Source organism: Microcaecilia unicolor, chromosome 5 (genome assembly GCF_901765095.1).
Source record: "Microcaecilia unicolor chromosome 5, aMicUni1.1, whole genome shotgun sequence".
NCBI classification, from domain to species: domain Eukaryota; kingdom Metazoa; phylum Chordata; class Amphibia; order Gymnophiona; family Siphonopidae; genus Microcaecilia; species Microcaecilia unicolor.
The window spans coordinates 61,312,337-61,327,845 of record NC_044035.1 but is presented as its reverse complement, the minus strand read 5'-3'; the positions used below and the strand labels follow the sequence as shown (position 1 = coordinate 61,327,845).

Below are 15,509 nucleotides of genomic sequence, written 5' to 3'. Positions count from 1 at the left end.
ATGTGTAGGTTGCAGCATATACAACAGGATCAGTTATTTCACAAAGGAACATGTGAAAATTTTTTTTAAAAGATCATCATCACTCGGTGTTTTTAAACATATAAGTGCTGACACTTAAATGCCAGATTTTACTACACCAGACATCTAAGAGGATCCAATTAAACCAGGTTAGAAAACATTCTGTATTTCAGAGGAGGTTTTAAACCTATAGAGATAAATACAATTTCCTCTTCAATCACTTCTACAAACCCCAGGTCCAAATGAGCAGTTAGCGTTACAAGCATGCCTTGAAGCAAGTGCACATGCCAAAATCTAGATTTTATAAAGGAAGTGGAGGAGTGACCTAGTGGTTAGGGTGGTGGACTTTGGTCCTGGGGAACTGAGGAACTGAGTTTGATTCCCGGCACAGGCAGCTCCTTATGACTCTGGGCAAGTCACTTAACCCTCCATTGCCTGCTGCATTGAGCCTGCTATGAGTGGGAAAGTGCAGGGTACAAATGTAACAAAAAAAAAAAAAGCATGCACTGCCTTTGCAAAATCAGAAATACATGGACACTTTTTGGGCTTGCCCAAACCATAGACCCTTCAAACCTGTGCACACTACAGACCTACACACCTTAAGTAGAGTTATATTTAAAAAATCACTATTTATTTACATGTGTAAATGCTGCAGAATCTGTCTAAAATGGCCTCTTCTTTCTTATTCATCAGTGAGATCTCACCTAATCATTAATCTAACTCATTTCTATTAAAGATTCCTTAACAAAGGCAGTTGGACATGACTCGGTCCTACCACTGTATCTTTAACAGACATTCTAAAGGACTACATAAGAGTAGGTGTTGGGAGGAAGGTAACTACAGACCTGTCAGTCTAAATTTAATAATGGGCAAAAACAAAGGAAACAGTAATAAAGAAAAGACCAGTACAATATATTGAACTGAGTAGAATACAGAGCACTACAGAATAAGTTTTCACAACGGAGAGATCTTGTCAAAAGAACTTGGGTGAGCTCTTTGATGAGGTAGCAAAAAGAGTGAATGAGGGACATATGGTGTATAATATTATGAAATGTTAACTATGTGTCAAAGCCAAGTGCCTTTTTCTAGCTGTGAGGGAGTCTATAGGATATTGCCAGTCTTCCTTGATAGCACTTCCTCAGTGTCGGGGCTACCTTAAAACTTACAGTTCCACCTAGGGGGGAAGTGACATGGGAGAGATGGCACCAGTAGAGCATAGTTCAGGAAGTATAACAGCTGAGGCCATAGTTAGGTTAAGGGCCCAAGAGGTAACTACAACTGCTACAGTCAGGTAGGCCAAGCTCCACTGGAAACCTTGCAGATTTTGTACTTTGACCTGAGTAATTGCTAGAGATTTCCCTGGTAACTTTGAGGAACCAGGCCAAGGACAAGTCAAGTGTGCTGCTGTACTGAGAGGCAATAAGGTATACAGTGGCCCTGTAAGAGCAGGCCATATGAGAACACTTAAATTTATAGACTAGTTTTATGTTGTTGTTTTTTCCTTCTACCTGTGAATGGAACAAGGACCCTTGAACTAACAGCTTTAATAAATGTTCTTTTCCTTTAACCACAACTGCTGTGTGGCTCTGTCTAACCTGGGCTATAAGCCCGCTCTTGTTTATGTTACCACAGTAGCATATTTGTCTTTAAGAAATACTAGGGGCAAAGTGGCAGAAATCACATCTAGATCAAAGCCATGGATATTTATGCATATTTGGGAGCAGGCATAAATGTTTCATATAAAGTCTATGTATATTTTATAAACAGTGCACTTAAGTCACAACTTCACCTATGCTCCACCCCTGAACATGCCTATCCACGGGTCACATATAAGTACACACTTTCATGGCACAAAATACCTATATAAATTCAACAGACTCACTTCAGCAATGTCACTTTACAAGACTCTATAGAAAAGCTGAAGAACCAATAATGACAATACCCCTGCAATAACCTATCAGACAATGTATTGCTGCTGGGAGGAAAAGACCTCAAATGTCCTTTGCTAGGCGGCAAGCATACAAGCATAATGCCAGCTTATCTTGGACTGTGGTCATATCATTGGTCAAAACCTCTTGTGCTCCTCCCGCAAGTATTCAAATTTTCTCTTTTGATTTTTTTTTGTTTTTTTTAATGACAATTTTTTGTTCAAAATACCAACACTGAACTGTGTTTCAGATCACATATTAGATGCACTATTACTTAGATTATAGAACTTAGCTTAAAACTCTTGTCCCAACGGGGCTCTCCATTTCACTCTGTCGATGAGCTTCTTCAGGGGACTAAGTGCTAAAAGTAATACTGTGCTAAGAGGGGACTTAAATACTGGGATAAATGAAAAAAATATAAACAAACATACACCAGAGATACAAAAATTGATTCAGTGGTTACCAGTTTGGAGCACAGTTTGGAGCCTTTGCTATGCCTCTGACACCCCTTTTATTTATTTATTTGGATTTTGGATCACAAGTAGCAGCAGTGGGATTTGAACCGGCCACCTCTGGATTGCAAGACCAGTGCTCTAACCACTAGGCCACTCCTCCTCTCCACTTCCTTGCAATTTGGCCATCCCTGTGGTGGTGGGGGGGCAGTTCAGGACGTCCAAAATGTTTGAAAGAAGGACGTCCACACCTTCACTATGCCTCTGCTGACACATACACCCCCCCCCCCCCCGAGACCTACATACTGCTGCGATGGACCTTTGAGGCTGGCAAAAAAAGTTTTTAAAGTTGTTTTTTTCAGGGTGGGTTAGTCACCACTGGGGGAGTAAGGGGAGGTCATCCCCAATTCCTTCTGGTCAGTTCGGGCACCTTTTTGAGGCTTGGTCGTAAGAAAAAATGGACCAAGTAAAGTCGGCTAAGTGCTCGTCAGGGACGCCCTTCTTTTTTCCATTATCGCTCGAGGACGCCCATCTGTTAGACATGCCCCAGTCCCGCCTTCACTATGCCTCCAACACACCCCCAGGAACTTTGGTCGTCCCTGCGACGGGAAGCAGTTGGGGACGCCCAAAATCGGCTTTCGATTATGCCAATTTGGGCGACCCTGACAGAAGGATGCCCATCTCCCGATTTGTGTCAAAAGATGGGCGCCCTTCTCTTTCGAAAATAAGCCTGATTGTATCTACTGTTCTTTGCTATTTTGTACATCACCTGGAGTATATCTGAGTAAGCCAACAATGCATTATTTTTGACTAAGCATCTCTATGGAAAACTACTAAGAGGAATATGAAATTATTTAACGGGGTTACCAGACCAGAGCACTGTAATATTAATAAAAGGGAAAAAGTGTCAAAATTGAAACTGGCTGTAATGGAGATTATTGCATTACCATTCAATGTAATTCACATATTACCTAATGCATTTTATAACCTATAGCCTAACCCTTTGCATGTGTATTATTTATTTATTTATTTAATATTTAGGGATTATTTTATTAAGCTGCAGCAGCAATCAGCTGGTGGTAAACACAGAGATGCCCATAGGAATATAAAGGGCATCTCGGCATTTACCGCCAGCTGATTTCTACCGCTGCTTAGTAAAATATTTCCTTAATGCACACCTTTTCAGTAGTAGCTCAAGGAATATTCCATTCAAAAATTTACTATTCAGAATAAAGGAGTCTACAGAATTATGTTAAGTGATATGTCAGATAAAGGTTAACAAAATGATGCAGGGTCTGTATCAAAAACCACATGAGTGAAGACTTGAGGACCTAAATGTGTATTCCCTAGGGCAGTGTTTCTCAAGCCAATTCTGGAGCACACACCAAGCCAGTCTGGCATTCAGGATATCTTAAGTGAATATGTATGAGTTAAATTCATATGAAAATGATTCAGTGAATGCAAATCTCTGTCATTTATGCTCATTGTGGATATCTGGAAAATCAGACTGCCTAGAGGGTACTTCAGGACCAACATCAGGAATACTGTCCCAAAGGAAGCATGACAATATAAGAACAAAAGAGATGCGGCAAGAATATTACAATGGTATTAAAATACGTCAAAGGGATAAATAAGGCATAAGTGATAAAACGTTTTTTCACAGGATAGAAAATTCTTTGAACAGGGCATAGTTTGAGGCCCAACAGGAGAGATATCAGAAAGTATTTCTTCACTTAATGCAGGGGTTCTCAACTCAGTCCTTAGGACTAGCTAGGTGTGTCCCCAGGATTGGATTGAGAACCACTGACTTAAAGGATGGTGCATGAAATGGGCTATCAGTGATGATGGTGGAAATGAAGTAGACAGAAAGAATTCAGGAAGGCATGGAATAAGCAAAGATAATCCTTAGTGGTAAACAAGTAAAAGGGACAGCCAAAGACCAAGTAGGATTGATACCACTATACCAGGTTTAAAACTAGGCAGACTTATGGGTCTGATGATTGCTATTATTTTCTATGCTTCAATTATGTTCATTATGATGGGTCTGCTAGGGGAATGTCAGTTCACATAGCCGACTCATCAATGTTTTGGTCACTGTGCTGTGAAAGAAAATACAAACAGGACCATTTCAAGTCAGAATCGTGTCCTGCGTGACACGCTCCCTGGTACGCCCACCCTGCTCACTACACCACAGCCAAGAGATGGAGATAATGGACGGGAAGGAATTTTGATACCTCCACTTCCTTTGCATGCTGTTTGGCCACATCGCTCACACAGCCCTCGGTACAACTTTGAATATACTTTAAATATTTTATAAGCTTCAGTACAGAAGCTTGCCTTTGACTAAAGTTAAGCTTTAAGCCCAGCCTTGTCTTTTATTCACTGACTATACATATAACAAAATCATATTTTTAAGATATTTAAATAAATATTCCGATATAACTGAGATATTTAATTAATCTGAAATCATACTGTAGTGTTTTATATACCCTAACCACTTCATGTATAGTTTGTACAATAAAGAGGGGCATTTTTGATATGACATCGATGTTTTGTGAAAAATGTCCAAAAATCCAGTAGTGAACATAAACATTTTTAAACCAGAAAAATGTCCAACTTTTTGTTTCAAAAATTGCCATTTCCTAGATGTTTTTGTCTATGCTTAGTTTGTCTATGTTTTAGGATCCTTTTTGGGAAAAAAAAAATTCCCAAGAGAAAAACAAACAAAAACAAGCATTGGGATGTATGGGGGGGGAGGGGGGGCAGCATTCTTTGTTGACTGGCCACAGAGGCATCCCAGCAGCAGTGGTGCACCTTAGGGGGCATTGAAATGGACTTCACATAAAAGGTCCCAGGTACACATCTCACTGTTATCCCCTTATATTGTATGGTGTGCCCTCCAAAACCCTACTGTACCCAACTGTACACCTCTACAAAATAGCCCTTATTGCCTGCAGGTGTCACCTGTTTGTAGATACTGTAGGTATTTAGTGTTTTTTTTGGAAGGTTCACACATTCCACCACAAGTGTACCAGTTACAGTGGGATATGGCCCTGGGTCCCCTTGTCTATACTCCACTGCACTGACCACTCAGCTACTCAAGGGACCCATTTGCTGTTCTAATAGAAAAGGCCTTGGCTGGAGACCCCCGCCAGCCAAGGTATGTGGGGTTGCAGCAGGGAGGCGGGACAAACTGAGCCCCCCTTTTGGGCTCCAGACCCCCCAAATGTTGAGGTCTGGCTATGCCCCTGCTGGGAATGCTATTCATATTTGTGTTTGAACAGTTCCACTAAGGAACACTCTTTCTTTGGGAGGGAAGAGGTAGAGGTAGCAGGGAATGGGTAAGGGGGGGGGGGGGGTGGTATCAGTGAAAGGAGATAATAGAGAAGGGTTATTAGGTTTATATATGCTGTTAATGGACTAGCTATTCCTGTACATGAACCTACTCATTACCCTAACCATCTGTTATACTATCATGTACCATTTGAACCATATTCAAATGTAATTAATGCACAGAAATGGACATGCTAAGTGCCCCACCACCCCTGCAGCACCTGTCATTCTTTCACTATAGCAACTAGAAGCAGGCTTGAATAGGACGCCAACACTATCTCCACAGAAGTAACGTGCAACACTGTTCCAGTATTATCCAAGCTGCTTTTATGCAGCAATATGCTAATTTTACAACAATCCACCTCTGAAGCAAGGTAAAGTTCTAATTAACAGTTGTGTACTTGGTGTAAAGGTAACAATAATAAAATACATACTTTGCATGGCACTCATACATAAACTTGTACTTTTCCACTTCACATTTAAGGGTCTGTCATATTGAAATAAAAAGCCCTATAAACAAAATATCTTGACAGATGTTTTAAAATGTTAATTTGGTGAAGCCTAGAATAGCCCCGATGTCGTGATAGCACTGCCTACAAAAAATATACATAGCTATGAACTGACCCATTCATTCCTCATACTCCTGGTGTAACGAACAGAAATGAAAACAACAAGCAAAATATTGCACTAAGCCCCGAAAAGAAGAAAATTAAATTATAACATGGCAATCCAATTTCACTGGTGACCTGCGATTTAAATAAAAATCAGATTCTTATCTGATTAAGGGGTCCTTTTACTAAGCTGCGGTAAAGTGGCCTGCGGTAGTATAAGAGCGTGGAACTGCCATGCGCTGAAGTCAACTTACTAACGCGGCAGTAAAAAAAACAAAACATTTTTGCATTCACGTCTTTAATGGCCGTGTGCTAATTTCACAAATGGCATGCAGCCATTTACTGCCTCAGCCCTTACTGCCTCCTATTTAAAGGGCTCACGTGCTAACCTGGCACTAATAGGGCAGCTTGCATCACTGCTTGATTATCGCTGGGCATGCCTACTCCCCACCCTCATGCTAGAAAATACAAAAATTATTTTCTGGTGTGGAAAACGGCATGCTACCCGTACAGTAGCCCTACTGCTCTTTGGTAAAAGGACCTCTAAGTGATGTTCACAGACAGCATGTTATGTAATAGTCAGATCTGGCAGTTTTCTGGACAACTGTTTTCCAGCACAGGACTGAAGGACTGATATCACTCAGAAGCGTTTTTGTTTCCCGACTTTAAGCGGGATTTCAGTATCCATGTGGAAGTTTTCTTGAGTTCTTCAATAGTGGCATTGCTATGCGAGTCATCTACACATGAGAATTTAACTTGGTTTGACCCCTGGCGCAGGCGCTTGGTCGCCGAAACATGGCCTGTGTTGGGTCATTTCAATAAAAGAACCCACTTGTGCTTTTTTGTTTGCTTTGGTTTCTTGCTGTACTTGGAACCCTCTCTTCTCCATTTCATGTAATAGTGCTAGACATGCACAACCTCTAATTAGCATAGCTATGGGGAATTCAGACCTACAACAAGTTATCTGCACTAGATTTTATGAGCTGCCAATACATCACATTTAACAAATTACATTACACAGCAAAGAAAAACAGAATGGTTTAATTTTGTTCTTGCTGCATTTTAGAAGAAACCGCCAGATTTATAAAATTTAAAGAGGGAGTCGATAAATAAGGCAGATTAAGGTGATAATTTTAGAAGCCATATTCTTGACCTGCACATGTAAATCCTCACATTTACACATGCATATTGAATAAACATAGAGAACCTGATTTTAGAAAGCAAGGATATACATATGCAAACTGCAAATATGCAAGGGGACATGGGTTGGGCTGCCCAAAATATAGAGATGTATTCCCCGTCTCAGAAGAGGAATTCAGATTTATAAGCACCAATGTTGGGATCTATTACCTACTCCCAGGGCACACGTAAATTTCATAAAATTGCTCATTTTAGGTAGTGCTCTACATCAGTGTTTCCCAAGTCAGTCCTGGAATACCCCTTTGCCAGTCAGCTTTTCAGGATTATCCATAATGAATATGTATTAGATTGCTTTGCATACACTGCCCTCCATTGTACGCAAATCTCCTTCATGCATATTCATTGTGGATATCTTGAAAACCTGACTGGCAAGGGGGTACTACCGACCTTGATACCTCAATTCCGATTTATTCTTTCTAAAATCTGTCTTCATGTATAGCATCAAAACAATAAAAAATTTACCTAGTTATTATCTTTCCATTCCCTTCACAAATATAAAAAAAAACTTTAAATTAAGGGTTTGAGCACTGATCTGAATTTCTTTCACAGTGATATGGGAACTTTTATTTTTTGAGTTTCGAACAAGTGGTGCACAGGCAAAATGCAGCACTCTCGTCCTTCCCAATTCAGTGCTGTTGCTTTCTAGGGGTTTTACCTGCTGTTCCAGAACATTCCAGCACTTCCTCCTCTGGTGTGGTTCAGTAACATGTTGAAACTACACATGATCAGAAGTACTACAGAGTACAAATAGTTCAAACATGTCATTGAATTGTATGGGAGGAGGAACCACTGACATGCTCTGATGGTATGAAACTGCCTTCACCTCGATGTGGAGACTTGTGTGGACCCACAAGAGCAGGGCAAAGCAGGAGTGAAAGTCGCAGAAGAAATGTTTGCATGTAAGCTGCCAACCTGGGCCTGGTGTGTTAATTAACTGCCTCCTTACCATGCTGCATACAAAAAAAAACAGAACACCACAGGGCTAAGTAGATTCTGTGGGAGCTCAAGACTGCGGTGCTCACTTAGGGCCTCTTTTACAAAACCACGCTAGCAATTCCTGTGCGGTAAATGAGAGGAAAGCCATTCAATTCCTATGGGCTTCCTTTCAGCTTTGTAAAAGAAGCCCTTAGTATAAACATACAATGGGAAAACAGATCTGGATTGATCTGTTTTTCAAACTTGGAGGGAGGCTGGGGAGAGCCTGCAGAAATTTTTAGTAAAATAATAATACAAAAAAATCCTAATTTTCAGGGCCTATGACTCAGATTCAGATTTTTTGGACAAAGTGCTTCTGCATTAGTGCTAAAAAAAAATCCATATTTTTGAATAGCTAAAAGACTATACACTATTATTGTTTTCAGTACAGAAAATACACACTACTAAAGCACATATAGATTTCTGATCATGCAGCCCACTAATGAAAAGACTTGTACGGCTCTGGCCAATATAAAGGTTATTTCAGGTAAGTAGCTATGAGAAATTGCTGCTCTTTCATGTATTCCAATCGCATGAGCTGCTGAACGGCTGCAAGGCCCTGAATAACAGATCAGCAGATAGAAATGAATAATGCTAACACATTTCACATGTCAGGTAGTCTTTAAAAAAAACTGTACATGGCAATGTACTGTTTGCATAACTGTATGGGTTTTTTTTTTCATTCATTTTATTCAATAAAGTTTTATATGGCTGTATTCTTTCTATCCCATTAACATTAACAACTGTTGTATATTTACTAAGATGCGTTAGCATTTTATACGCACCGTTACATTCCTCTAGGCGCGTTAGCGTTTAACGTGCGTTAAAAACACTAATGTGCCTATAGCGCGCCTTTGTAAACAGAGGCCCAAGTAAAGGGGGTCCATGTGAAATACAATGACAAATGCTGTAGCACAATGAGAGGCCAATACATTAGTTACTGTTTGTTTTCATTTGTGCATGTTTAAAGCTGCATCAGTCAAATCAGATTTGACTTGAATTCCACTCTCTGAGACGTGTCAGTGAAAATAGTTTACCTATAAAACTGATTTTTTTTCTCACTCCTGCCTTTCCATTCCAAGACAAAATTTGATTTGATCTATATGAAAAGAAACAAAAATAGAATCCCTCTAACATTCCTACAAAAAAATTAAATACCTAAGGTAATATGACTTGAGAACAAAACTGTGTCCCAAGCAGTTTCTAAACCTCTGCACTCAAACCAAGAAAACAAAACTAATCTACTAGAACGGTGTTTCCCCAAGTTCAGTCCTGGAGTACCTCTAGCCGGTCAGGTTTTCAGGATATCCACAATGAATATGCATGAACTTAATGTACATACAGTGGTGGAAATAAGTATTTGATCCCTTGCTGATTTTGTAAGTTTGCCCACTGACAAAGACATGAGCAGCCCATAATTGAAGGGTAGGTTATTGGTAACAGTGAGAGATAGCACATCACAAATTAAATCCGGAAAATCACATTGTGGAAAGTATATGAATTTATTTGCATTCTGCAGAGGGAAATAAGTATTTAATCCCTCTGGCAAACAAGACCTAATACTTGGTGGCAAAACCCTTGTTGGCAAGCACAGCGGTCAGACGTCTTCTGTAGTTGATGATGAGGTTTGCACACATGTCAGGAGGAATTTTGGTCCACTCCTCTTTGCAGATCATCTCTAAATCATTAAGAGTTCTGGGCTGTCGCTTGGCAACTCGCAGCTTCAGCTCCCTCCATAAGTTTTCAATGGGATTAAGGTCTGGTGACTGGCTAGGCCACTCCATGACCCTAATGTGCTTCTTCCTGAGCCACTCCTTTGTTGCCTTGGCTGTATGTTTTGGGTCATTGTCGTGCTGGAAGACCCAGCCACGACCCATTTTTAAGGCCCTGGCGGAGGGAAGGAGGTTGTCACTCAGAATTGTACGGTACATGGCCCCATCCATTCTCCCATTGATGCGGTGAAGTAGTCCTGTGCCCTTAGCAGAGAAACACCCCCAAAACGTAACATTTCCACCTCCATGCTTGACAGTGGGGACGGTGTTCTTTGGGTCATAGGCAGCATTTCTCTTCCTCCAAACACGGCGAGTTGAGTTCATGCCAAAGAGCTCAATTTTTGTCTCATCTGACCACAGCACCTTCTCCCAATCACTCTCGGCATCATCCAGGTGTTCACTGGCAAACTTCAGACGGGCCGTCACATGTGCCTTCCGGAGCAGGGGGACCTTGCGGGCACTGCAGGATTGCAATCCGTTATGTCGTAATGTGTTACCAATGGTTTTCGTGGTGACAGTGGTCCCAGCTGCCTTGAGATCATTGACAAGTTCCCCCCTTGTAGTTGTAGGCTGATTTCTAACCTTCCTCATGATCAAGGATACCCCACGAGGTGAGATTTTGCGTGGAGCCCCAGATCTTTGTCGATTGACAGTCATTTTGTACTTCTTCCATTTTCTTACTATGGCCCAAACAGTTGTCTCCTTCTCGCCCAGCGTCTTACTGATGGTTTTGTAGCCCATTCCAGCCTTGTGCAGGTGTATGATCTTGTCCCTGACATCCTTAGACAGCTCCTTGCTCTTGGCCATTTTGTAGAGGTTAGAGTCTGACTGATTCACTGAGTCTGTGGACAGGTGTCTTTCATACAGGTGACCATTGCCGACAGCTGTCTGTCATGCAGGTAACGAGTTGATTTGGAGCATCTACCTGGTCTGTAGGGGCCAGATCTCTTACTGGTTGGTGGGGGATCAAATACTTATTTCCCTCTGCAGAATGCAAATAAATTCATATACTTTCCACAATGTGATTTTCCGGATTTAATTTGTGATGTGCTATCTCTCACTGTTACCAATAACCTACCCTTCAATTATGGGCTGCTCATGTCTTTGTCAGTGGGCAAACTTACAAAATCAGCAAGGGATCAAATACTTATTTCCACCACTGTACATGCATGTTCATTGTGGATATCCAACTGTACTAGAAGATTTATACAAACAATTCTTTTTGCCTAGTATAAAAATGAATCATAAGTAGATATTTTTCAAGACTGAAATTATAGTCTTGCTGTTTATAGACTACATTTCAGTTACCCTTACCATCTGGAAGCTTCTAGTAGAATGGAATTCACACTGCATCATGTCAAAGAATATTGGAATGGTTGCTTTTCGAAGTTCGGTTTCCGGAATTAGTGTCATTTCCAACATTGGACCCACCATTTCTGGAATGAACTTGATCTTATGTTGACCTTAAAACAAAGAAATGTTTATTTCATGACCATCAAACATTAGAATCATACTCCACGGTTCCCTCCATATATAATCTTAATTATAAAACAGCGCACAAATCCCTAATGTAGGATAGGTTTTTTTTTTTTTTTCTTTCAATTTTTCATCTGATCTGTTTGCTGGTTTTCATATCCTTATTATAATCCATAGTCCTCAGAAGGATAACAATATTATTTATATTTCTGAACAGGCAGTAAGTACAATTACTAGAGAACTATTCAATAGGGAATCAAACAGGCACTCAAGCTGAATTTCATAAAACCAAGCACGTTTGCATGCATACACATTAAACATTTGTGTGAACTGCATCAGAGGGCATATCAGCTTTATTAAGTGGGCTACAATTCCATACCTTTTCTAGGACTGTAAAATACACAGCAGAGAAGCCTCTTAATGTGAAACTGCAACTTTGCACAAATATGAAAATAGCATTTAAATTCTTATTCAGCTAGCCTGGGTGACAGCCTAAACGTTATACTCATCTTTTTCCAGAAGCAGTCATATCAGAAAAAAGTTACAGTTTATGTAGCTCAACATTTTCTGTTTTTTTTAAACATACCGGAAATATATAACAACATACCAGTTAAATATTTTGTGCCTTTGGTACTATTTATTTTATTTAGATACAGATAATGTAGAATAGAAAGCAGATATGTTTACATTCAATAGCCTTTACATGTTTGGCCTCTGCTGAAGGACTGCTGTGTCAAGTTACAAAATCATTAGTATGCATCACTATGTTAGGATTAACAGTGGATCCAAATATTAATAACCCTTCTAAACAAAGAACCAGAAATCAATTTTAGTAAAAAAAAGGGTATACTAGCCATGGCCAGTAATTTGCAGTCAAAGTTACATCTAGACCTAAGTCCTTCAGCAAAGGTGTAAAAACAATTTTGCCCATATCTATAGGAAGACAGCCTGACTCTAACAGCCCATTAAGTCTGTTCATTGAGCTGCCTCAGTTGGAATGGATTGCAACAAAAATTCTAGACAGTAATCAAGGAAACAATGAGTGCGAACATTTCAGCAACAACAACCTTGCATCCTCAAGTTTCAACAGATGAAAAGCATCCCATATCTGATCTCCCCTAACACCCTGAATACAGCATAGACCTGTGTTTGAAACCAGCTTAGAATTTGAACCATTTTTCTCTATTGGATTAACTTTAGATAGATCAGATCGAATTTGAATGATCTTGCTAGCGAAATAGTCAGCTAATTCTTGAGCAGAAAGACATACTTGATGAATATATTCAGCGGTAGCAGAGGATGTTAAACTTCTTACTAAGGTGAATAGTTTTTTTTGTCAAGAATATCCTGACCTGCTAAACTGCTATAGTAATTGCATTTAGATTCTGCTACCTTCAATTTATAGTGACAAAAAGCAAGCTTTCAATTAGATTTATCAGCAGTAGCTCTGCTTTTTTCTCTATTGTTTTTTAAGGTGTCAGCATTCCAGTTTCAACTTAGATAATTCTTCTGAAAACTAGGGAGATTTCCTGCCTTGACATTTTTAGTAGTGACAGGAGCAATTTTATCCAACACCGTGTTTACATTAGCATCCCAAAAAGACTTAACTGATTTTTGATCCAGGAGGTAAAGGAATCTTTCAACTCGGTCCAAAAACTAGACTCAATAATTTTCCCCCTAGTCATTATCAATTTAGAAGGTTTATGCTTAGATAAACTTGACAGACAAATATAAATAGTAAAGTCTAACAAAGTGATCAGACCATGGTATAGGCTTCCACTTATGTTTAAACGTTTTTATTAACATCAAATTGTGGTACAAAAGATTGCACTATCAATACCAGTATTATATGTGGTCAACCACAAAAGCACATAAACTCCATACAATGACATCAAACTTTGTCTTACTCCCCATTATATTCCCCCACAAACTGTTCAACTTACTTCCAACTCATACCTGATTATAACTCCAGTCCCCCCCCCCACCCGCTCTTCCCCATGAGTCTCCTTTTATCCAATGTAACATTAGTTATTGACAACTTGTTAACCTTGACTCAACCATATCTTCCAAGCCAAAACCTCAGATACCCTCCTCCCAACCTTCTCCCTCCCCCCCAGCCCTCCCCCTTCAGCATTGGCTCTCACAACCCAGGAGCTGACACTGTCTCCTTCACTTCCAACTTTGGGACCACTCTCCATAAACCATTCGCTTTCATAATTTAACCCAATACATTCAGAACCTGACTCCGTGATCGTTGAGATATTCTATTCAAGTAGGCCCCCCATACCCATATAAATGTTTGCCTTCTATTTGGTGTGTACCTGGCATCCCGCAATTCCCATAACATAAGTTCGTGAAGTTTATTTCTCCAGTACCAATATGAGGGTGCCTTGTCTGACACCCAGTGATTGAGAATACATTTTTCCCCAATATACAAGCCTTACTTAAAAAGGATTTTTCTTCCCGAGACCCCTGTTCTCACATTATGATCGAGCTAAACATCACCCGCTCAAAGGAAAAATTCACCTGATGCCGCAGGACCCAAGTCACAAACCGGGAGAGAGCTGCCCAAAACACCTGAATGTCCCTGCATTGCCACATGCCATGAAAGAGAGATGCATTCCCCATTGTACACTTTAGACACACATCTGTCTCCACTATTCCTGCATGGCAGAAAAATAGGCTCTATGTATGGTTCTAAAGTGGCATTCCTGCAACTCAGCACTATGAACCACCCGTGAGTGCCCTTTCAATGCTGCCAGGATTCTCCCCTCGGTTATTCTCCCTCCCGATTCCCGGTTCCACCGCTCTGAAACCTCCTTAACTTCCCGTTTGGGTCTATAACCCCCCAAAGCTTTATGGAACCATGACACCAAGACTTGCCCAGCTGCATCCCCCGCTAGGAACTCTCTTATTTGTGTCCCAAACGCCAATGATAGACTCGCCCTGGGAAGCCCATAAATGTAGTGAGTCAACTGGTTGTAAGCTCCTTTGAGCAGGGACTGTCCTTCTTTGTTAACTGTACAGCGCTGCGTAACCCTAGTAGCGCTCTAGAAATGTTAAGTAGTAGTAGTAGTAGTAGTAAGCAAACCTTGTCATCGGCCCCCCAGCACACCGCCCTGCAAAGTCTAAATACGGGAGTATGCTTCCATCCTCCCGTAAAAAGTTCTCCAAGACAGTAACTCCAGTTTGTTCTAGATCTCTAAATATTTTATTTTCTCTTCCGAGCTGAAAATCTACATTACCAGTCACTGGCAGAAGTATACTACTCTCTGGATATAGGCTTCCACTTAAATGAACTAATCAGGACTGTAGGTTGAGAAGTAAGAAAATCCAAAGAATGGCCATGTTAATGAGTTGCACCCTCAGCAAACATATTCAGCTCACTCAATTTCAAAAATGATTTGAAGTTATGAACATTGTATATCAACATCATTCTCTCTAAGTGTAAATTTAAATCTCCTAGGAAAACTACCCTAGAAAACTGGGACACAGTAGATGAAATACTCTCCAATAGCATAGGTTCAGCTTTGGTCCAGGATCCTGGAGGACAGTATATGAGAAGTAGAGCAATCTGACCTACATCATTTGAGTCACCAAAGAATTTGTACAACATCTATGCCAGTTCAGAAAACACCCCTGAACTTACTAAATATAAATGAAAAAAAATACTTTAAAACAAGTGCAAGCTTGCCCCATTTATTACTATGACTTGGAGAATGTAGTATATCATAACCAGGAGGG

The 15,509-nt window shown here is 40.3% G+C and overlaps 1 protein-coding gene across 1 annotated transcript in view; it reads right to left on the bottom strand.

Annotated features, from left to right (window-relative positions):
* Positions 1 to 15,509, bottom strand: part of DOCK1 (dedicator of cytokinesis 1) — a 906,712-nt gene that overhangs the window by 198,527 nt on the left and 692,676 nt on the right. Inside the window, exon 33 of the mRNA XM_030202953.1 lies at positions 11,604 to 11,752. Coding sequence (XP_030058813.1) covers positions 11,604 to 11,752 — 149 coding nt within the window. The remainder of the gene's footprint in view (positions 1 to 11,603; positions 11,753 to 15,509) is intronic.